We start from the raw sequence: 23,881 nt of genomic DNA, 5'->3' as shown, positions 1-23,881 counted from the left end.
CCAGGAACGACTCGTGCATAGGCACTGCGGAACTGCAGCATCCCCAATTTTTCTCGATATATAAATATATTTATTAATTTATATATATTTGCTTGTAATATTTAATTTTATCATCAACAATCCTATACAATTCTCTTATTTTGTACAAAAAATAATAAAAATCCATCTTGTAGCACTTAGGAGGACGAAGGACGCTAGCAGCACTGTGTTTACCACAGTGTCATATTGCTACGCGCACAATATGACATTATGCATATGCATGTTATGGTGAGATGGCCATTAGCGTAATGCGGTACTGTCCGTCGCGCAGTTCCACTGTTGTTTATATGCAGTTTGCGCCAGTAGTAGAGTGTTCGTAGTGCTTATCCTGTTTACTCCGTCTCTTTAAATATTTGGACATTACAATTAAAGACAACATTTGTTATAGTTTTCATTTTAGAACATTATTGGAGTTATGATAATAGATTTTATTTTTAAATAATTTTGAATCATGACAAACTGTATAATTTTATCGATAATAAACAATATTGTTTCATGTTAAATTTTTCTTAAAAATTTTAACCATAATTTTGATATTTTATCCAAACATGTATACACTGTATTTACAGTGTGTATGTATATTTAGAAAGTTGCAGCATCCCCACGATTTCAAGCCAAGAGCCGCCACTGTTAACAATGCACTGAATAGAAGAAATGCTGTATAAATATTTACAAGGGAAGTTATTGAAAGCTTTTAGTAAACATAATTAATTTAATCGTTCTGTTCTTGTGCATTGATCAGAAACAATCTTGGACTTTTCCATTTACTTGCAGTAAAAGAGTGACAGAAATTTCAAAAATTTTATTTGAACTGTAGATTGGATGAAAAAGAATATAGACGCAAGAAATGAAATAAAATATTATTTTATTATATTTTATGCGTGTTTTACGTAACATAACGGTGGAGTCAAAAAAATCAAGCGATTGGAAATATTGCAATAATGCCGCTTGCAGCGTAGCTATGTTTTTACAGCCCTTGGCAAATTCGTAGCTAAGAGCTTTTTGTGTGACAATGCTGATAATTGATTGCGATATTGCCAATGGCGTCCTTCCGACACTGGTGCCCTTGGACAATTGCTCCAAATGCCAAAACATTCCTAGAACTCTAATTTCCGCTCTGGGAAGATAGAATTTCACGTCATTTTGGGATTTGCAATCTTACCCAAATCTCCATCTTAATTTTCAGTGGCAAAAGTAACAATCGGATCATTTATAGTGTCCAAAATTAGACGAAATTGTGTCAAAAGTGTATAAGCCCACTTCCAAAAAAAAAAAAAAAAAACATTCAATGAACTCAGAACGTTTATTTTTTCAGAAGTGAAATTGCTTTGATAATAAAAGACTTCACAAATACGAGCATGCCCATCGTGACACACCTTTTAACGACTATTATCTTCCATGTGGTACATTTAAGATTATATCCTTACAGCAAGCTATCTCAATAGAGGTGAGCAAGGGGGGGGGAGATGATTACTTGAAATTTTTCTGAAGGATCAGAAAATCCATTCAGTGGTCTAACCGTTGGGTGTAGTGTGATATTGTAGTTCTTCTACTGGATGTATACGTTAATATTTAGATTTTCCATTCTCTCTCTCTCTCTCTCATCTTCCATTAATTCTCATTAATTTTTCACTTATTAGAATTACACAATAAATATTAGATTTATTCATCTCATTTTAACAGTGCTGGTTTACATTTTTTTTTAAATGAAAGATAAAAATATTGGCAAAGAAGTATACAGACATATCTATGTAATAAATTTAATTTAAAACTTGCTTTGGATAACCACGTTCTTTGCTTGAAACCTAGAACACATTTGAGTTCAAAAATCAGTGCCACTCAGTATATAAATGAACAATAAATAACTTTCGTTAATACTGTATATTCCTTTGAATTTTATAGCATTTAAATTATTATAATATATAACAGTGGTGTTCAATCTTTTTTTACTATGCGAACTACTTTTCTATAAAAAGTTATTTGGCGATCTACTCTCATATAGATCACGTTCCCCCAACCTGATATCTGATTACGCACAAATAGACAACTAAAAAAATACACAACTAAAAACTTTATTTGTATATTTAAAAATGTATTTATCACTTTTAATTATTTTAATACAACAAATATTTTAATATAACAAAAACAAACAAACAAATATATTTATTAGAATAAAATATTTATTTCTCAATTTTGGGAAACCAAAGTTAGAAAAAACAACAGATTGATTACAAACTCACAAGTTACAGGAAACGCTGGTTGATTAAAAAAAAAAAAAGTTAATGTGAAATTTGGCATTGTTTGGACCTCGCAATATTTTCATAGTCAAGTTGATATGAAGAAGTGGCCAATCGCAGACAATCATCCAAATGATTATTTGTAATTTGGTTTCTTAATTGGTTTTTTATGAAGGTCATAATTGAAAAAGCGGATTCTGACAAGTATGTCGATCCAATTTTTCGCGCAGTATCAGTTAATATTGGGAATTTTTCATTGCATACTTCCAAATGACTCCATTGTTTATTGATTTTAAATGTAAACTATTCTGAATGTTTATTATCTCAAGTTCTACTTCAGCTTGGTTTTTATCAAACAGCCCACGAATTTTATTTGAAATTTCTGTGATGTTCAAGTTTTCTTGAAATGGATTATTGATAAAAGATACAATCATTTCAGTTTTATTAAAATCTTTAAATCTTAAATTTATTTCTTCCTCAACTAATTCTATTTCACGAATAAATTCTTTTAAATCATCATTTCTTGATTTTGTTCAAAAAATTTTAATAAATATGGGAAATGCCTAAATTCGCGGACATTTATATTTTTCTTTAATAAAAGTAAGTATTCTTGGAAAGTTTTTATTGAACTTAACATGTCAATTAAATTTTTATCTCTACCTTGTAACTCTAAATTTAGATTGCTTAATTTCGTACAGAAATCTCCTAAAAATGATAAATGTAACAACCATCTTTTATCACTCAATTGTGGATAATTTTCATCAAGAAAAATTTTATATCGTTAATTAATACAAGAAATCTTTCTAAAAATTGACTTCTGCTGAGCCAGCGAACATTATTGTAGAACAGAAGTTCCTTATCATCATCATCTGCCTGTAATTTAAATTATTTAAATTACAGGCAATTTAAATTATTGCCTTTGCAGGGCTTTTCCTCGAACAGAATTTACAATTTCAAATGTCATATCCAAAACATCTTTTGTGTTTAATCTTTTACTACACAGTACTTGTTGGTGAATAATACAGTGGTACGTTAAAAAATCTGGATATTTGTCATCGTTTTTACATAATGAAATGAAGCCTGATTTATTACCTATCATTGCTGGAGCACCATCAGTAGTAATAAACACAAGTTTAAAAAGCGGAAGTTTGTGTTGTTTCACAAATTCATCAAATGCCGAAAAAATGTCTTCTCCCCTAGTCCTTCTCAATAATGGTATAATTTTCAAAAGTTCTTTACTTGAATAATCTTGAAATACCATGCGAATAAATACCATTAACTGAGCAATATCAGTGAAGTCGTTTGATTCATCAAATTGTAATGAAAGCACAACACACTGGTGAATGTCTGACATTAACCTGGCCTGGAAACTTTTCTCCGGCAATTGGAACTCTTCCTTTCGGCAATTCGAAACCTTGTCTGCGGCCTAGAAGTAGTCTCTCTCTCTCTCTCTCTCTCTCTCTCTCTCTCTCTCTCTCTCTCTCTCTCTCTCTCTCTCTAGCGACGTCTCGAACCGAGAAGCTCTTTCTGGAAGCGGGAAAACTCCTCTCTCAAGCAACGTGGATCCGGGCAGTCTCTCTGACGGCGACTCTGGACCGGGCGGCCTCCTCTCTGACAATTCTGGAACCGGGACCCCTCTGCTTGCTTCAGTCCCTTTTTATTAGGTCTCCTCTACCTCGCATGAAGTTTGGCAACCCCCAAAGAATGGGAATGAATCTTTCATCTTAAGTTTCAAGTTCGGTACGCCTTTTGTTCTCCTCCGCTTTCTTTTGATTGTAAGTAGCCGGCCATCAGAAAGTTGTTTGCACTCTTTCTGACTGACTTCCGAAATGTTTACACTTAGAGCCTGCAAGCCTTTCTCATACATACAAGTTTCAATAACAACCTTTCTAATGTACAGCTTCGGCGACAAAAACATTTCCTTTGTTTTTAACACTCCAACATATTCTTATTAAAACAGCATATACAGTTAGCTTCAAAAGTTATTTACAAAAACATCTAATACAAACTATACCGAGACAAACAAAGTTTATTTTTTTTACAATATTCACAGGGGACTTAACCAAAGGAAAAAATTGATGTAATGTGCTTTGGAATATTTAATATTTAAGCTATAATCGAGTTTTTACACTTTGCTTATAATCGTATTCACTCGGCTCGCTGTTTGACTTCCACTGATCCAAATTAATTCATTTACCAGGACTTATAAGAAAATTACTGATTTGACAATTTTAACGAAAAATAAATAAACAATAGCAATACACTTAAAGCGAATTAAAAATAATAGAAAATACTGGTAAATAAAATATTATGTTTTCAGTTTTAATTAAATTTGTAAATAAGGAGGAATACACAAGAGATCGACCAAAAATCGCTCCGCGATCGACGGGTTGAACACCCCTGATATATAATAACGCTAAATATTGTATTTAAATAACGTATAATTTTTACATTTCTAAGAGATAAAAGGCTCAATGAAAAAAAAAATACCACTAGCTTATTCAAAGTAAATACGACATTAGTTAACAATGTACTTCATTGTTATTCTGCCATACACCGTTTTGTATTCTTCAATTTTTCTTATATTTTTACAATAGTTGTACACAGAATTCCACTTCATTGTTGATCACGTGAGTGCATGCATAATATTGAAATCTCATAGCATTTATCTGCTGACTTGAGTTCAACAATACTCGCGTTATAAAAATAATTATTGTTGTTGCACATGTTTCAATTAGAATTAAAATAAAATAAACAGTGATAAGTAAATATGGAATTCTAAAGTACTATAGTACTTTTTTTCGCTCCATTTAGGTTTTTTTTTCAAGCATAATTTCCATTCTTCCTGGATGTATCTCCCTCCCCCCCCCCTTGTGGCTCGTTTATACTACTACGTACCGTATTTCATTGTAAAATTATCATCTGCATACACTGATATTCCTTTTTGAATCATCATACGTTGCGATGCTGTTTTTCTTTCTTTCAGAACTATCTAAAAATATTTTTATTCTTTTGATGTATGTTCTTTGCACATGATCTGTGCATGATCACTTGAAAAACAGGAGTAAGAAAAATTCGAGAAAAAAAAAAAAAAACTAAAATATTATGTGATAGTATGGAAATCAAAACGTAAGATACTAGCTTATCAAGAGACGGCTTAAAAAAATCCAATTATGGAAAGAGAAATACCAACAAATTCTATGACAAGGATAAAGGTAACAAACAATATAGTTTTGTTGTTGCTATAAAATTTCGAATGTTTATTCTTTGCGCAAATGCTTTGGATATATTTCAATAAACCAAGCGAAAGTCTAAAATACAGATGATGATGGTAATGAGAAAGATAATAGATAATTTCTAAATGTCCTAAGGATAAGGATTTCTGGATAACTGCTGAAACAGAATTTCAGTTAGGAATTTCAAAATCAATAGTGCGGGTATTATTGTAGATAGTTGGACGAATATAATATTAAAGTAAATTTACTTCATAAAATTGTTTTCTTATTTTACGATGGGTTTACTTGCTTATGAGGAGTAAAACTCTAGTTTACTGGGGGGGGGGGGGGAATGGATCCTTCTATGAACACAGCTCGTTTTCTTTTACAAATAACTAAATAAAGTTGATTAAATACTGACAAAGTTTGGCACACTGCGCATGCGTAGCAAGTGGAATGATGTAATAGTTTCTATGTTTAGTCTGTCTATCTCACAATTCACTTGTGATGTGCTCGTTTTCTGTTTCTATTTTCGAGAAATAAGACTTGAAAATGGAGGAAGAATCTGACTCCGGTCGGATATCACACGCATTTTGCACTACAGTGCAAGGCTACATTTTCACGCAAAGTATCCGATTTGGGGGGAAAAGTATGATTGCAAGTACTTTTTTGCTCGCCTCCCCGTATAGCCTTAACACGAGCTCTTCACTCTTCGACCTATTCTTCTCTAAGTCGAAAGAACCACTCCGTGGGAGACGCTTCCCTACCGAGATTTTCGCTAAAGTGATGCCATTTACTGTACGCTCACAGATGCGAGACCCTTCGACATTTCTGAGCATGTCAGAAGAAGGAGAATCCATTCCGATAATAGGGTAAATCATCCCACAAAATCAATCTGTTTTGTGGGATGAGTTGTTTATTATTACACGTCGGAAAATTAACTTCTCTTTTATGATCATTGTAGTTTTTAAAGTGGTAACTATTTTGCTTGTATTACAATTGGAAAATTTGACGTATAAAGCACGTGATTTCGCGTTTTGGTGACCAATTCGTACATCCTTTATCTCTTTCTCTCCTTCAGCATGAATTGATTATTCTTGGCAATCTGCCAGCCCGGTTCTATGAACTGTGGGCGTACAATATGAATCATATCTATAAGAAAAGTTTTGCTGACAGAAATAAATAAGATTACCTAAGCTTGCGGTAGCAGTGATAAGCAGAATGAAGATTATTTCAAAGGCCCGTAAATGTATTCTGCTAAATAAATATTTGGTTTGATAACAGGACTATAGTTTACAGAACTTTAAAAAGACTCGTGTGTGTGCGCGCGCGCGCGAGCATTACAAGTCTACCGCAATCTGCCGACATGCATTATCTTCTGGAATTGCATTCAAATGATCAATTTTAATAATTCTGCCCTGCATCTTATGATAGTCGCCTTTTCGTTTTCTATCCACCAAAATAAAACTACAATTTTGGGTTGTAAATCATTTGGTAATTTTACATTATACTCAGTTGTTTATACATTAGTAACATCATTTCGTTCGAGGCTCTTTTCAAGTCTATTTATGTCGAGAAGTGACAGTTATTGCCTACCATTAAGCATTTTCACACTTAAAGAGGCTCAAAATGCAAATTGCTTTGCTCCGAGAAAATGGAAAACTTCACTTTAGGGAAAAACAGCAGTTGATCGTTAGAGTGCGAGGCAAATCAACTAGTGGTTGAAAAATACATATTTTTAACCATCCGAGGACCGATTTTCTTCTTCTTCTAGCAAACATTTTGGCAAATCTTCATGTAATCATGTATTTAACATGTATCCTGTTTGTTACTGAAAAATAATATAAGGTACTTATTAAATAAACAATTAATAATACAAAAATGATTATAATAACGTATGATAATACCAGAGATAAACCTCTTCAAGAATGCCTTAACAATGATGGAACAAACAAAATACTTGCTTCAGACGCTGGAAATCAGGGATGTGACGTATGCAAAAAAAATAATAAACAATTTTTTTATTATTGTTTTTGAAGAAAGGATGTCTCTAAAAAAAAAAAAATTAAAATTATGAGGCATTTTTCAACTGCGTCGGGGTGACACGAACATACCATTTATTGTTCGTTACTTCGACGATCCGGAACTATACAGAAGAGATGTTGTAAGGAATTTACCAGTATACAGGAAGAGGTGTAAAAGTTAAAATGATCCTTGGCTGGTAGATTATTAATTAGTAAAAATTATAAGCTGTATGGTTTTATTTAATACGTTAATGCGGTGTTGTATAATTCAAAATACACACAATCTTTTCATAAATGTGTCTAGCGAACTATATTGTATTGTTTTATTAAACAAGTGGATTCAGCAGTGATATCATATGTCATGTTAGCGATTACACTGTATTAGGGTTAAGAGAATTGCAGTATATTCAAATAGTACATATAAAACTATGAAGTCCCGATAAGCTATGTACGCAAAGCGGCTATTTGAAAACTACCAAATGATTTCTGGCGGAGTTGGATTATGAGAAGTTGTGGTCAGTATGCCAAACTAAAGAGATTCAATCCTGCACACAGATAAGATCATAATAAATGGCCCATTTAAACAAACATCGTGATGTTAAGAAGAAGTTGAGAGCATTTCGCATAGAGTATTACATTTTTTATGGCCATCCTACCCAAGAAAGATTGTAAATCTATAAGCCCTCTTTAGTATGGGCTAAAAGTAGTTAATCCGGAAATTGTTCGCTGAAGATCAAACATGTAAGTCACTTTAGTTCACTCAAGTAAACCCTCTACTAAACAGTCTTGGTCTACCACTGGGGGGAATAAACAGAAATCATCTACTATCTAAAAACTTTCACACCTTACGGTACAAAGGAATTCCAACGCCCACTGTGCTCAGCAAAGCGGAAACGTTCTCCACCCAGACTATCAGCGAGATAAATGCTAACACAACAGACAAAGAACAAATCTGGAAATGATCAGAAAAGTCCTAAAAGAGGTGACTGTATTCGAAATTTTTTGATGGTGACGTCATTATTACCACAACAATTGAATGTAGAGTTTTTTTGGCTTATTAGATAAGCCAAAAGATCTAAAAACGGCCTGGTTAACCGAGTGATTAGCATACCCGCTCTCCAACCAATAGGCTGCGGATTCGAATTTTGTCGTGGACAGGAATGTTGCTAATTGTCTTTAGGTGGAAGATGAATTTCATCGCCTGGTGTGAAACCACTGTCCCTCTTATTGGAAGCCTAATGGTGGATTGAAAAAGTTCCGTGTTTGGTCTCTAGAGCAGGGTTTACAGAGGACTATGCAAAAATAAATAAAAAAGTATAATAAATTTATAAAAATGGGAGTAAATCCTTAGCCCGCTCACGGTACAAATGTATTATAGGTTTACTAATAACCTTTCGTGAGTGGGAACCACATAAAAAAAAGTTATGTGTAACTAGTATCATTTTGCCACTAAAATGATCGATTTAAGCCAAATTCTGGGGATGGCTCAACAAATTTTAGATTTTAATAAACTCGGTCCAGCCAGAGGTGCTTACAGACGAAAAAAAAACGAATCTAATAGATGCTTATGTTTTGCGAAATCCATTCAAAACGAAATTTTAAAACCAATATAATCTAAGGGGAGAGATGGTAAAAGAATGACTACGAAATCTCGATCTTTTACAAGATAGAGATTTCAACTCCTCGTCCGTTTTAATCAAGACAGAATCGCTAGTTTAAAACTTCGCCCAATCAGTTGTGAATTTTTCATTACCTGTGTGTAGTCCTGAAAACGAGGACTTTTCTTCCTGTGTAACATGTCATTAAGAGTAATAATACTTAAAGAAAGTGAATAAGATGCAACGGGATTTAAATAAAGGCACACTTTTGTGAATTTTTTGCCAGTTTCGTCAAATATGGACTTTATCTGTCTGCATTGGATGATATCTGATATTTGAAATCTTTCCTGAAAATGATCAATGTCTTCAATTTTGATCTGGATTTAAGAAGGTTACTTTCAGATTCTCAATTATGATTATGTCCTTCGTCGTGTGCATATACAACTTTTTGATAATAATTACGTCCGTCACTAAAACGTAAATCAGTCAGTAGTAAATCACGCTGCTTATATAATTCTTTGCAATCATTTATATACTTATTTACATCCACTGATCATTTCAGATACAAAAACCTAAATTTTTCAGATATAAAGATATAATGCTCATCCCTTTACTCTTTTTAGATAAAAACATAAAGGAATGAGAAATGTAAAAATAATAATAATAATAATAATAATAATAATAAATGAAAGATGTGGTGGAGGAATGACAGTTCTTTTCGTTTACCAAGAACAGTTCAGATGACTCTCAAAAGGAGAGAAATGGTAGGAACGGTCCTAAGTATTATCAGATTTCCATTATCATTTCCTCCTGGGGAAGTCCATTGTTCTAAACAAAATCCTGGGACATCAATTGGGAAGAAACGATGTCCCTCCTGATCGACTTGTATTGTATTCCGAAATGAATTTGGTGGAAGACACAACCCCTATCACAACTAATACATCGCGTTGATGATGCCAATATGTGGCTTCACAGGAAATGATAATTGTTCTGAACATAGTCGTGGCATTCCAAGAAACAAATGTTTTTTGCAGCCGGAAACCTTACATTACTGTGAAGTGGCTACATTATGTTTCTCTTTGTGTATCTTTGCAATGACTAAGACAGTAAGGGAAGTAAATGATTTGTCAAGATTAGTGAAAGAAGTGATCCACCTAATGAAAACAGGATGTCAGTACACAAGAGAGAAAAATAAAATATTGATTGGATGGTTCTTAAAATCCATTGTGATGGCATAAGACTAATTGTAGTATTCGTTAGGTTATAAACACGTATGAATTTGAATTACAGCGAAGGAGTGTGTGTGTGTGTGTGTTGGGGGGGGGGGGGATTATGTACCTCACCATTTAGGCTTCCCATAGCGTTATTTATTATTATAAGATTTCAGTATCGGCATAATCGCCGATGATTATTTCCGATACTCTTCACCCTTACTTATTCGAATTACCCAAATAAACCACTTTGCATTTCTTTAAATAAAGTAGTATGGTTTGTTGATCATTCCATTTGCAAATTCTTGATCATTAATCATCAGGACTCAAGGGCAGACAGAACCCTTACGGCTGTGTCCTTGGGCTACTACTGTTTAGTTTCTATATTAATGATGCCTAGACTATTTTGAATTGAACGCGGGGAGGGGGGGGGTTTATAGAGCTGTTTGCGAAGCTAGGAACGAGACCATGAAAAAGCATCCTGTCTCAAAATTTGAATACAGCCTGACTGTTTCTTTACAAACGCATGCATTTTAGATGCAAGAGAACGCAGAAGCCAATTTACAAGTAATTATGTAAAAGAACGTTGTTCAAGATAATTTAATAAAGACTGTTCAGAATAAATTAGTTTAAGTATTACCATATGACAATTATGAACATGTAATTTTAAAAGAAATCCAGTTTTGTTTTGTTTTTTCATGTCGATTGTGATACTTAACTTGTTTCGCAATTTTGAGTATTTTATCTTGAATTTTCAGTTATTAAAAAATAATATAATTACTGTATATCAAGTTAAAAAAAACTTTATCTTACGTGTCTCATGAATTTGCTCAAGGGATGCGCATGCTTTCAGAAACGCATGCTCAAGACAAAATCATGCAACCAAGTGGACTCTTTATTAGCCTTATTATTTAACTATTTTAAAATATTAGCATATTCTATAGTTTTGATGTACAAAACTATATGAAAAAAAATTGTTACCAACATTAATCAGAACAAATGTTTGTTATTCTGCCATCATACTATTAAGATACTAAACAAAAATGGATCATTCGTTCCATTATGCTTATGAGAGGTGTGGTTAGATATAAGCAGACAGACGTTTGTCGATGAGTGTTGAGTTTGTGTTAGTGACAAGGATTCACCGTTTTTTTTTTTTTTTTTTTTTTTTACGCGTTAAGATGAAATGAGAGCCCCCTTCTGAAAATATCCGTGAAGTCGTTAGCTGCAAGTGGTTCCTTAGATGCATAGTGTTGGATTGTGCTGAGGTCAATGTGTGAAAAGTACAATAGAATAGATTATGGCCACTTGACTTTTCTCCAAGACTCGGTGCTGTGATAATTAAGGCAAATTTTCGTGATTTCTTTATTGACTTAAAAGTCCGATCGTTTATACCAGTCGTAAAATTGCATATTTTGCGACTGGTTTGAATATTTCGCCAAATGAAAATATTTCATTTACAATATCAGCGCTGAATATATCTGAAAATGACCAATGTGCGGAGCTCAACAAAATATGTCAAGTTCTATTCGCTGGGGGGGGGGGGTGTACTCGCCCCAAGATCCGATATATTTTTTTCTTAATGACATATCCAAATAAATCAACAGTTGTGTGTTAGAGAATATTGCCTATTCTTCTGTGTTTTCTTAAAGTTAAAAAAATTGGTTTTAGAAGGTCATTTTTATTAATTAAGAAATATTCTATTTTGTCCAGTATGCAACTACTCGTCACGTGCGAGCATATTTGTCGAGTCCTGCCAATGTGGATTATTTTTTACTCTCAGCCAAAATCTTAATGCGTTGTTCTGATAAATTCATGGACTACAAAACTTATATGAAATTGAAGTTTTATCACTTTAGTTTGGTGTTTTATCAACAGGAAGGCTTAGTGAGTGACCATAATGGAGTTTATTGGAGGATGGTTCTGAGCAAAATGAGCAAAAGGACTGTCTGAATGAAAGAAACCTGTTTAAAAAAATAATAATACAGACTTGGTAAGCCTCGAATACCAAATGTTTTAACTTCATTTACATTGTCAAAATAAGAATGTCGTTGTACAAACAGTATGGCCACAAAATGTATTTGTTGTTTACAGTGTTAAATCTTAAGTTCCAACCTTTCTATCACACAAAGAGTTCTCTGTAACTGGATCTTAAAGGAAAAGAAGTAGAACCGTTTCGATCCCTTAATATCGTATTATTGATGTCGAAAAAGTCTTCTCAAACGAATAGTAAGAAAGGATGGGAACATAACACTTAAATTTAGTGGTTCTTTGCCTATAAACAACTAATTTTCATCTAACTTACTTCATTTGACCGGGGGGGTTACTTGTTTGCTGTCTAAATAAAATTTGCAGTTATATAATCTGCTAATGATTTGTTCAAATCGTATATAAATAATAGGAAATAATATACATTTTGACAACTTGGTCAGCGCAACAAAAATAAAATACGGAGTCTCACAAGGTTCGGTGTTAAGACTTATTTTTAATATGTTAATCTGCGAGTACAAACCTTTTGGCAAAAACGATATCGTTCGCTGGTGACATGGCATTAATATATGCATACTGAAATGACTCGAGGATTTAGGAAAATTGGATCAATCATATCTTGAAATAAATACCGATGAAGCCTAAATATATCTCGTTAACTGAAACTAGATCATGAAATGAATTGTATTGGTATCCAAAACTGGAACTGTAGATGATGATGATTATTATTTAACTAAGCAGGAAAGTAGTTGTGCCTCAAGCGGCACAGCAAGTTGAAAAATAGAACTACCATATCTCATTTTTAACAAAGTTGAGTTTAAACATTTTGCTATTCCAGAAGCTCCATAGTTGTATACGACATGTAAGAAATAACATTTTAATTTTATTTATTAATTTTTTTTTCTGTGTATGATGTTGATTATGGGGGTGCTATGGCCGGAACTTAGTGTTAGTAACTCCCAGGGTTAACAAAGACATTTTTCATAATTGTCTTTGTGAAATAAAATCTGTAATCTCAGAATATGTTAGAGAAGATTGAGAGACCTCCTCATAATGTTTACTTGTATTTTAAACGTATATCATAACAGACTATTATAGTTGTTATGCTGTATATTATGTCTGAAGTGTATGCTGGATTACATGTACCCCCATTTGATGTTGTAGTGACAAATCAGGTTGTGTGTTAAAGTACTTTATTCAGCATATATATTGTTCTATCGATTGGATCAATTATACGTCGATTTCCTTTTTCCCTTCTTAACCCTGCGCAGGTCGCGGCTGATCTGACAGATACAAATAAATTGTTTAATATAAATGTTCTTACACATATCCAGTGTATAGCTTGGAGGTCATGAGTAGCTGCGCATGCATATATTACGAGTGATATTCCATACTGTTTATGCGGTCAGTTTTGGTTTAACACGTGTTATGTAAAGTTGTGTGATATTTCATAGTAAATTGTATCTGAGAGATACCGCGACCTCCGATGTCAGTATAGGTTTATTATTGGTTTGGGTTTGTTTATTTATTTATTTATTTACCGTTGAAAATGGCTGGAAAAATATATCGATTGGATAATCCTTCAGATGTTGAAGAGATTCAGCGATTTTGTTACTCGAGTCCGATGATGAGAATGATGGAGTCAAATGCTATGATACTTATGTTGCATTACTAGTGTATTATCATTTGTTCTACTTGTACATTTTTTTTTGTTTAAATAAATTCAAATATTTAATTTCAGAAGTTTAATCGCATGCATAGAACGATATCATAAACTTCGGAAGTGTCAAACTTGTTCTGGAATGTTAAAAGGGTTCAAAAACATAGGTGATAGACATCCGAAGAATTCATTATCAGTTGTATATACTTGGTCGGCAAGTATAAGTAAAAGGAAGTTTCACGTCCAAGTTGCGGGGGGAAAAAAAGCTGATAACCGTGCTATTGCTTTGAGGAATCTATTCATGACACTGTCTCAGAAACTTGTATCTAAAAAAAAAAAAAAAAAAAAAAAAAATCCTTGAGCATAGCAAATCCTTTTCTAAGAAAAGCGATGTTATTTTTACTATCCAAAAACAGCTTTACTACTATACGATCAGTACACGTTGCAGAAAATCGTTCTCATGTAACCTGAGAAAGCATAACTTTGTCATTTTAAATCGAGAAAGAGTTGAAGGTTGTTTAGACTAAGCTGAGTGGAATAAGCACTTATTTGTTGCTACTTCGTATAGGGTCTGACTCAAGCCTAAGGAGAAAAGGCAATTTTTTTATACAGTAGCGAACAAATTAATCTGAACAATCACATTTTAAAGAAAAAAATTAATATCGCAAAAAAAGTACAAAAATTAAACTCCAACTTTATCTAATAATTCATATGTGCTCCTCTGTTCCCAATAAGTTCATAAATTCGCATGGACTCTATCAACGTAGAACACATTTTTCTTATTCCAGCGTCTGGAAACCATACTTTGATACTGGATTGTATTAATTTATCCTTTGTATCACAATTTAATTTTCCAAGTTTCTTTTTTACTATCGTGCACAAATTTTCTATTGGATGAATGGCAGGAGCCCACTGAAGCAATTGGATGTTGCGATATTTGAGAAACTCCTTCACTTTTTTTTGGAGTGCGGCCTGGAGCGAAATGCTGTTGAAAGATGAGTTCGTCTTTTTGGATCTGTGGGACCGCTCTTTTCTCCAATATTGGTCTCTTTTCATCATCCCGTCAACAGGCACAAGTGATCCTGGACTGTCATGTGTAAAACAACCCCAGAACATCTTTTTAGTTGGGTGTTTAGGAGTTGAAGTGGATGGGAGAAGTCTTCTCAGTCGCTGATTTGCGAACAAATGGTAGTCGCTCTCTCCTTGGACAAAGAAATGTCTATCTGAGAATGTGACCTTCTTCCACTCCTCAACTGTCCAATCTTTGTACACTTTTGCCCACTGGAGCATCTTTTTCTTAATAGCCTTCATCCCTGCTTCCAACAATCTTCGAAGGACTGTCATGTCAGAAACATTAATCCCACTAGCTGCCAAGTCTCTAAGTCTGCAGCAGACAATCTTGGATTCATTTTGCTTTTCCTAACTAGTGAACGATCTTGAGTGAGTGTAGTTCTTCTTTTCACCCACATTTTCCTTTTCTGTCAGGGGAAAAAGTACCCGTGTCCCTAAATCTCTTTAAAATCGCATTAACAGTACCTAAACCAACACCACCGTCATTGGCAATTTGTCTTTGAGTCATGGATATATGCTGAGAAAGAGTACATATTTTTGAACGCTTTCTTGGAGATGCGTCCATTTTCTAGCTGCACAAAATGAATAGAACACTACTAATATTGTATACACTATTAAAAACGCACAACACTATTAATAAATATCGCAGAGATAGGTAAAACACACAACACTCAATCAAAATGGTGAACTCAAACTTATATTAGAATCAGAATATCAACCAACCATGGGCCATGTCGTTATAAATTTAAAAAAATATATATAAAATCTTACAGCAAGTGTTTAACTACTTCCTTCATACAAAAGTTATTTTTTTAAGAAAGCAAAAGAGGGGTTGACATCTAACAACAGTATCTACATAGTTCAAAAAAGCAACTATTATTCGATTTTAATTCCATACTTAGGCTAGAGGTAGTCATCCTTATAACAGGGAGCATATCCGTACGCACACCTTAAATGTAAGCTGGCGAAATCAACTCTGACGGAATAATGGTTAATCCTTATTCAGGCACTCTTGTCTATAAATTGCGTGTATTCTTCTGTCTGGTTTGCCTGTTTTATAGGAGAAAAAGTTCCTACCATATCCTTATGTGATCGGCTAACTCACTTTCAGTTAAAAGGTCCCGATAAAGGTTTTTCACGTCCTAGAACGGAATTTCAACCCAGGTCTTTCCAAGCGATGAGCATTCGATACGAAATGAGTTATGGAGGCGCGCACATACAACACTAATTTTGAGATCAGAAAATGTGGAAACGTTTGGTTGCCAACCGGATCAACTCCTGGTATATCACTACTTTAACAATTCAGTGTCTCCTTTACAAAATGTGCATTTACTTCGACATTTTATCCATCTCTTTGTAAACATTTAATAACGTTTTTCTGGATCGACGAATTTTAATGAAATTCGACATTTTGAATTCTTACTAATATTTATCACGATATTTCAATTTTTTTAAAATTGAACCATTGAAGAGGCAAACTTATGCTGTGTTTTAAAAGACACAGTACGTTTTTAGGATACCCCCCCCCTTCCCACCCACAACAGGTTGTAAACTTATAGCATATTAATATACCGTGGATGGGGTAAGAGTTACATAATCAAAAAATCCTGCTCTATAAAGATGGAACTTTTTGATGTCCCTTAAAGTCTTCAATAAACGTGGTGGTAAGAATAGTCTCACACTGTCGATGACATCATTTACTACTTAAAACATTTACAGACATTGATGGTTTGGTAAAGGAAGCTTCCTTAGCTCTCGATCGGTATGGACGATGCCATTTGGTTGGAAAGAACTGAGTTTGACAGTCTCGAATGCAAATTCGTTTATTTACAGGCTCTATTTATTTATTTTAAACTCAAATATTCATTGCTCTTACTAGCAGGTTGTTAATAGTAAATGTAGAGACAGTTTTTCCGATATTAATTCAGGCATATATTAAAATATTTACAAGGAATTCATACTTTTTTTTTTCTTGATGAGTGAAATGAAAAATTATCCGCTTGTCTTTGATTATTTATTTTGCTAAATAAACCCATTATCAATAATGAAAAGAATACCATGCGAGGAATGAGCTCATAGCGTTTCTACCTCCGTGATAAACACCATACCTGCGCATGGGCATTACACACACACAAAAAAAAAAAAAAAAAAAAAGCAACAGAAGACGCATTCTGGAATCAACCAGAAACAATAAGTAAGTTCATTGGTTGTAATTTATTGCAAATGGACGCATTCAATTAAGAGTAATTTAATCCTCGTAGAATGCATATTGTACAGAGTAGCGGTAAAAATATTGCAGACAATTTTCTTTATAAATAACGAGCAGACGCCTGCAGTCTTACATCATTTTTTATGGAGATTCCAAACAGAAGATCGATTAACTTATAACAATCTTCAGTTTCTTCCTAACCTTTCTCGTAAAGAAATTTGATTTTTTTTTTTTAATTTACACGATCTGTTTATCTTAAAATTCTACGTTTATTACATGAAAATACTGTAAATTATTAACAGTGCTTATAATAATAATAAATGATAATATACAAGATTTTTTAAATTTTATTTTCTCTGTAAAGCGTGTCTGGATAATGATTTCAAAGTCGGGCTTAATTTTTTGAATAGAGACTTATAATTCAAATGATATGTGATTAACAGGGACCTTACTAATAGGTTCTCTTCAACAGAACCATTGATAAACCGAATACGAATGCGTAAACACAAATTTCCCTGCGTGTGTGTATCATACCAATTTAATCTTTGTTTCCCTGCCAGTAGCAGTGTCTTATCTCAGCAAAATCTTATTGATTTTGGCTGTACTTCGAACTACTGATTCACTGTAAGGTTTGTATTTTTCTGTTGTTGTGTTCTTAAGATAAAAACTGATATTTAATTAAAATTTCATTTCTAGTAATGACCTGTATCAGATTAGACAGTCTGGCATCGAGTAGACATATATTTGTAAGCCCTCTTCAAATAATTTCATTAACAGGTTTGCTTGGTATTTTAATATGCTTAGAAATTTAAACAAAAGATCACGTGATAATGAAATAGGCAAATGTCAAACGATTTAGTGAGGAAAAATGTAATTTTACATTTTTTAGTTGATCCCAGAGTTTGGATCATTGCTTCCCTAGTTAATATCATATTGATATCAAAACCTTGAGAGAGAATCTGTCTGTGTTCGTTAGAGTGCACTGGACCCTCTCTCTCAAAAACATCGAAAAAAAGCGGCATCGAACACATTTTATAGCATCGGTTTGCTTCACAACATAGCACGAATTGAGTAATTTGCAGAACTCATACCAGTAACTTAGCCAAAATGATATCCAGTAGAAGCATGACATATTAATAAAATTATTCTGTTTTTTTTTTTTTTTCATTTACATCCTCCATTTCTGTAATAACAATCTACAATAAATAAATTAATCTGCTAACTCTTTTAAAAAAATGAGTAGACGAGGCTATTTAGCATTAAAAACTTTTTGAAGATTGGTGGGCTACTAATCTCCCTTAACTCTCAGAGATAGCTGGTCGAAGGCCATCATTGATTTTCATAGGCATTAGGGAAGGATCTTACAGTAGATAACTGCTGCCATCTTGTGGTCACTAACTGTTATGGTCTGAAATAGTGGGAATTCTACGGTCTATTTTTTGCGTTGTCGGGATTGGAAACCTGACTTTCATAGAGGGGAGATAAAAGAAAGAAAAAACTCTACTTGCTTGTGCCAGTCATTGAGTAACTTGGGAACCGGCGGAGAAAAAGAAGGCCTAGAAAAGTACCTCTATCGATATGGAAGCTGACGTCATTTTCGCAGAGCTATACAATCTACGATAACAGACCTGCTTTGAAAACCGCCTTCCTTCAGTCTACTTGCCACTCTCTGTAACTGGATAGCTGGCTTCCTCTCTGGTTGTTCACTGCGTGTCATGGTGGATGGCACCCTCTCTTCGAGCTTTGCCAACAATGTAGGAGCTCCTCAGGGATCTTTCTGTCTATTCTCTTTCTCTTATTCATAAATGACCTACTGTCAATCACTACAAATCCTATCCATAGCTTTGCTGACGACAGCGCTCTTCATTCATCCTACTCCTTTGATAAACCATGTAGTTCCCAGACATCCCTTACATCAAGATCATCTGTAACCAGTGCCTCAATTCGTTTAATAAATGATCTTTCCCCTCACAGACCTAATTCAATGTCTATCTCACAGACGCAGTGTTTTGTTTCAGCACTGTCTATTCAACAAATACTGATGCGAGAACCACCCTGGCTGGCACAATGCCAAGAAGAGTCAATTGATGTTGAAGGGGAGAAACGAATAAAGAGATGTACGAATTCGTCAGCAACACGCGAAATCACGTGCTCTTTATAAGTAAAATTTTCCAACTGTTGTACAAACAAAATAGTTACCACTTTAAAAACTAGAATTTTCATAAACGAAAAGCTAATTTTCCGACGTATAATAATAAACACTCATCATTGATTACCCTATTATCGGAATGGATTCACCTCTTTTTACCATGCGCAGAAGTGTCGAGGGATCTCGCATCTGTGGTCGACAGTACTTCCATGGCCATTGCTCCAGTTCTATCGTTTCAGTCCTCCTCCTCCTACGCGTCTCTGACAAACTCTGCAATCCATAGCTACTTAAATCTGTTCTCATAGTGAGCATTTGCACTATCCAAATCTACGGATTTGGACAGTGCAAACATTTGACAGTAGTTCAAATGCCGTGCAATCAGTGTCTTGTATAATCACGCAAGTGTCTTATTCATTATTCCAGAAATCTTCTGTTCCATCAATACTTGCTATGTCTCCCAGAATTTCAATCTGCTGTCCTACAATCACCCATAAATCCCACTGCACTTCCTATGGTCGTTCAACAGTTTGCACTAGGCGACATTTAAAGAGACATCCCCTACTCATATGAAAATTAAGTGGTGTAGGATTACTTCAGAATTAGTGTCCAACTTTGCACATCTGCAACAACTGAATATCTCCCTTTAAATCAGATGCTAAATCATCAATGTATAAGTTAAACAGTAATGGTCCGAGAACAGAAGCCTATGGTATCCCAGCTGTCACTCTCCCCAGTATGTACGTTGATATCTATTGCTTGACTAGTCTCCCAATCCATCTCCATCCATCTCAATCTAAATTCTAATTGATTGTGCGATACTTGTTCACTAAATACTGTAATATTTCTTGATTCGTTCATCTCTATCCAGTACAGCAGTCCTGGACAAGACTCACCTCATTGAAAAGATAATTAGAGATATAAAACAATACCTTTCTTTAACAAATCCGTATGGATTATCCTAAATTCCTTCTCTTATCAATCTAATTTTGTATTCTGCCCTAACTTCTCGAAAACCTTCGCAGTTACTCGAGTTACAGTACTTCTGGAGTCCAAAGACTCATCATGGGAGATCGAACACTCACAGATCCCAATTAACTATCGTACATTGCCTTGAAAACATTCGGCGTTGGATCACTCACCACCCACTCTGGCAACGCAATCCACTCATTCACCACTCGCCATACAAAAAAAAAAATCCATTTTGGCATTTCCGTGCTCAACATGACCTTTGTATAGTTTCCAAGAGAGACCTCTCGTTCTCCTATAATCCATTACCCTACGCAATAGTTCCTTTATCTCTATTGGATTATTATTATTATATTTGAACGGACAAGTTGCCTTACATGTTTCAAATAATCATACTTCAGTAACTGCGATTCAGTTCTATTATTTAAATTTTACTCTGTCTACATAATAAAAGTAAAAACCACTAGTATATCACAGCTTGTAATTTGAAACAAAAATCATTTGTAATATGGATTATTCATTAGAAAAACTGTTTAATCATCAAATTAAATGAAAATCTTATGGCTTTTATGTCTTTGTATATTTGGAAAGAATAATCGTTTACCTACAAAATGAAGCCCATCACTATCGTTTGAGTATCATGTTTGATTTTATTAAAAACATGCCTCCTACGTTTACTATTACGGCAGACTTTTACGCTTCTATTTCTCGTTCCTCATCTTCTACGAGAAGACTGACGTACTTATGACGCAATAGTGACGTTTGTACTCAGCCAATCATTTCAGAGAATGTTCTGACATTAAGGTAAAAAATAGAAAACGTGATGCGGAATGTTGCAAATTAATTGCTCGGGGAGGATAGTGTTAATTCTATAATAATGCACAGTCAATCGACGAAGCTCGAGTGCTGTGGAAATGTTTAAGCAATCCATTTATTAACAATGTGAAAGCGAGAAGAAATGGCGGTTAGTATCACCTTTTCAGTAGCCCGTAGTGCACAGACGCGTTTGTCAGTAGACCCCATGTTCACCCGTAGGGTTTGCGTGGTTGGGGGAGGGAAGGAGATGGACCATAGATGAAAAAACGGTGCTCCTAGAATTGAATCACCCTCCTGTTTCGGATTTTGAAGGTTTTCGTACGTTGTTTCGAGTGGATCTTACGGATGCGTGCGCCGGAGGAATTTCAGGTTGAGCGAGGGCTGCTGGCCTTGCTGAGAAAGGAAGACGGCAATAATGTCTCGGGAAGTGTACGGCAGCTTGAGCCAAACGCAGCGGTCTCCCAGGCCATCTCGGCGATCCGAGATGTCTACTCATGGTCAGGGCTCCTCATCTAAATATCACACGTCTTCGATATCCCAGCCTCCTTCTGCTAGAGGCAGCCCGGTATCATCTAGGACAGTGAATTCGCCTTCGCAGAGCCGTAGGAGTCGCCATTACGGTGTCAGTCGTTCGAGTAACAACAGCCCACTGACCCTCCCAGAGCTTAGCGTTCCTCACTCGAGCAGCATTAGCGCGTTTGGCCACGGTTACTACGGTGACGACCCTGTCAGTCCTATCATGGAAGGTCGTTCAGGAGGAACGGCACCCGGCTCCGGATCTCACCGTAGCCGTTCGGCGACTCGTGTGCCTCTCCGTAGCTATCATTCTTTAGAACGTGATCAAGACCGAGAGTTCATGCCGATCAGGGAACCGCGCGAGCGTTCTTTAGACAGGGCAGATGTAAGCACAAGGCATTCGAGGAGCCGAGAGCGTTCTCTAGATCGGACAGCTTATCGCGATCGGGAGGATCGGGACCACGTGTCCTACCGAGATCTGGAGACTGCCATAGATACCGATCCGTATCGGGATAGTGGCCACATGTCCCGAACAACGCACAGTTCTTCCGCTTATAATCCTGATGCTAGACACGGATATAGCCGTGATATCGTCATGGAATTACAGGCTCGTTTAAATGAACTTCAAAGCCAGTACGGAAGTGTCAAAAGGGAGTTAGATGCAACTACGCAAAAATTAGGTTCAAGTATGCACAGCATAAAGACGTTCTGGAGTCCTGAGCTGAAGAAAGAACGTGCATTGAGAAAAGAGGAGGCAGCCAAATATGCTTTAATAAACGATCAGTTGAAAATACTCAGAGCAGAAAATCAGGTAAGTAGTTTTCTCCAAAATTTTAATAGAAATTAAAGTTTTTTACAAAAAGGTGTCTTAGCATTTATAAATTTTCAAAGCAATCTCTGGTTTTTCTTGGTTACAGATGCAAAATTTCTAACTTATTTATTAAATAAATTACAGTTTTAAATGTTAACAGACTTTATCTTTCTCACTTTATGGAATCCGAAAGAATTTTTAAAATGCATTAAAATTAAAATGTATATTTACATCTAAAGTAGTTTATCTAATTGATCTTGAAGGGAAAAATACTATTAGAACATTTTAGTAGAAAAAAAAATGCTGAACTTTTACAGTGCGAAAATGATAAATCATGCAAATTAGAAATACGAGAAACCTTTAACTGAAAACAAAGGAAAAAGGGGTAGAAAGGGGGGGGGATGCACAATACTATCAGTATAGTCACCATGGCACTATGCCAGCCATCTGCCGGTCTGGGAACTAGGCTTTACTCTAAGCGTGTTCTTGGGCCAGGTGCTCTAAAACCTAGTTCCTGCTGAATGGCTATTATGCTGCAGTTTCTGTAGCCTCGTCGAGCTTTCGATTAGGAAACCCGAAACTATTACTAAGGGCGTTACAAATAAGGGAAGGTCAGGGCAATCAACTTATTTCGATAATAAGAAGCAATAATATATTTGTTGTATAAAGAAGAGAAAATATTATCCGATCTACTTTTTAATGACTACTTCACCCCTCCCCCACTAAGAAAATCGCATTATTTTAATAAATATGGATAAACTTTAATTGCGCAATGAATGGACCGCATTATTACACATGAATAACACATTACAGTATATTTTATTAACTAAAATTATTTTTCAGGAGGAAGAAAAGCGATGGCTATAAAATAATTACTGTATCATTTACTTGCTAACTGCTTGCGTGCAATTTTAATTTACAATGCTTATTGATTTTTATTATTTTTAGTCTGTCGCTACGATTGGTTCTAGTTAAGAATGCTATTTCAAGTATTCGTGTATCAGTAAAGTATTCTGAAAAGTTGGTTTTGATCAGCTCATAAAGACATTTATTACTTAATTACATTTACGTAAGAGTTTTATAATGTTGTCGGTTTAGCTTTGAAATAAATCAAACATTTATTAAATTTACTAAAATATATTCTCAGCAGTCTGGTAAATTTTCGAACTTGCTTACGTTTCTTTTTATATTTGGCTATAAAATGCTGGATCCATAATATCCTCCATTTTAATAACCAATATAGTTATTTTTTATTTCTTAAACCAAGTCTTAATAATTAGAACAGATTTCGAGGGTTAGCTAATTGCCCTAATTGTGCAATAACCAACGTCGTCTGCTTGGCAGCAAGCCTTAATAATAATAAAAAAAAA

General features: G+C 34.7%; 2 protein-coding genes across 3 annotated transcripts in view; one reads left to right on the top strand and one right to left on the bottom strand.

Moving 5' to 3' along the window:
- The window catches only part of LOC150108349 (synaptophysin-like), a 183,402-nt gene extending 162,368 nt beyond the window's left edge, over window positions 1-21,034 (bottom strand). Inside the window, exon 1 of the mRNA XM_090390714.1 lies at window positions 20,973-21,034. The gene's annotated coding sequence lies outside the window, so the exon portion shown is untranslated. The remainder of the gene's footprint in view (window positions 1-20,972) is intronic.
- A 172-nt stretch (window positions 21,035-21,206) lies between these two features.
- Window positions 21,207-23,881, top strand: part of LOC150108348 (uncharacterized) — a 509,704-nt gene continuing 507,029 nt past the window's right edge. For both annotated transcript variants that reach the window (XR_016548130.1, XM_090390709.1), the window contains exon 1: window positions 21,207-22,511. Coding sequence is in view for 1 of the 2 variants with exons in the window: in XM_090390709.1 (XP_090246835.1) it covers window positions 21,600-22,511 (912 nt within the window). In the remaining variant the exon portion in view is untranslated. The remainder of the gene's footprint in view (window positions 22,512-23,881) is intronic.

Source organism: Typopeltis vanoorti, chromosome 3 (assembly GCF_054136105.1).
Source record: "Typopeltis vanoorti isolate ZY-2024b chromosome 3, IOZ_Tvanoo_1.0, whole genome shotgun sequence".
NCBI lineage: Eukaryota > Metazoa > Arthropoda > Arachnida > Uropygi > Thelyphonidae > Typopeltis > Typopeltis vanoorti.
The sequence above is the reverse complement of the archived record's forward strand: the minus strand, read 5'-3'. Positions and strand labels throughout refer to the sequence as shown.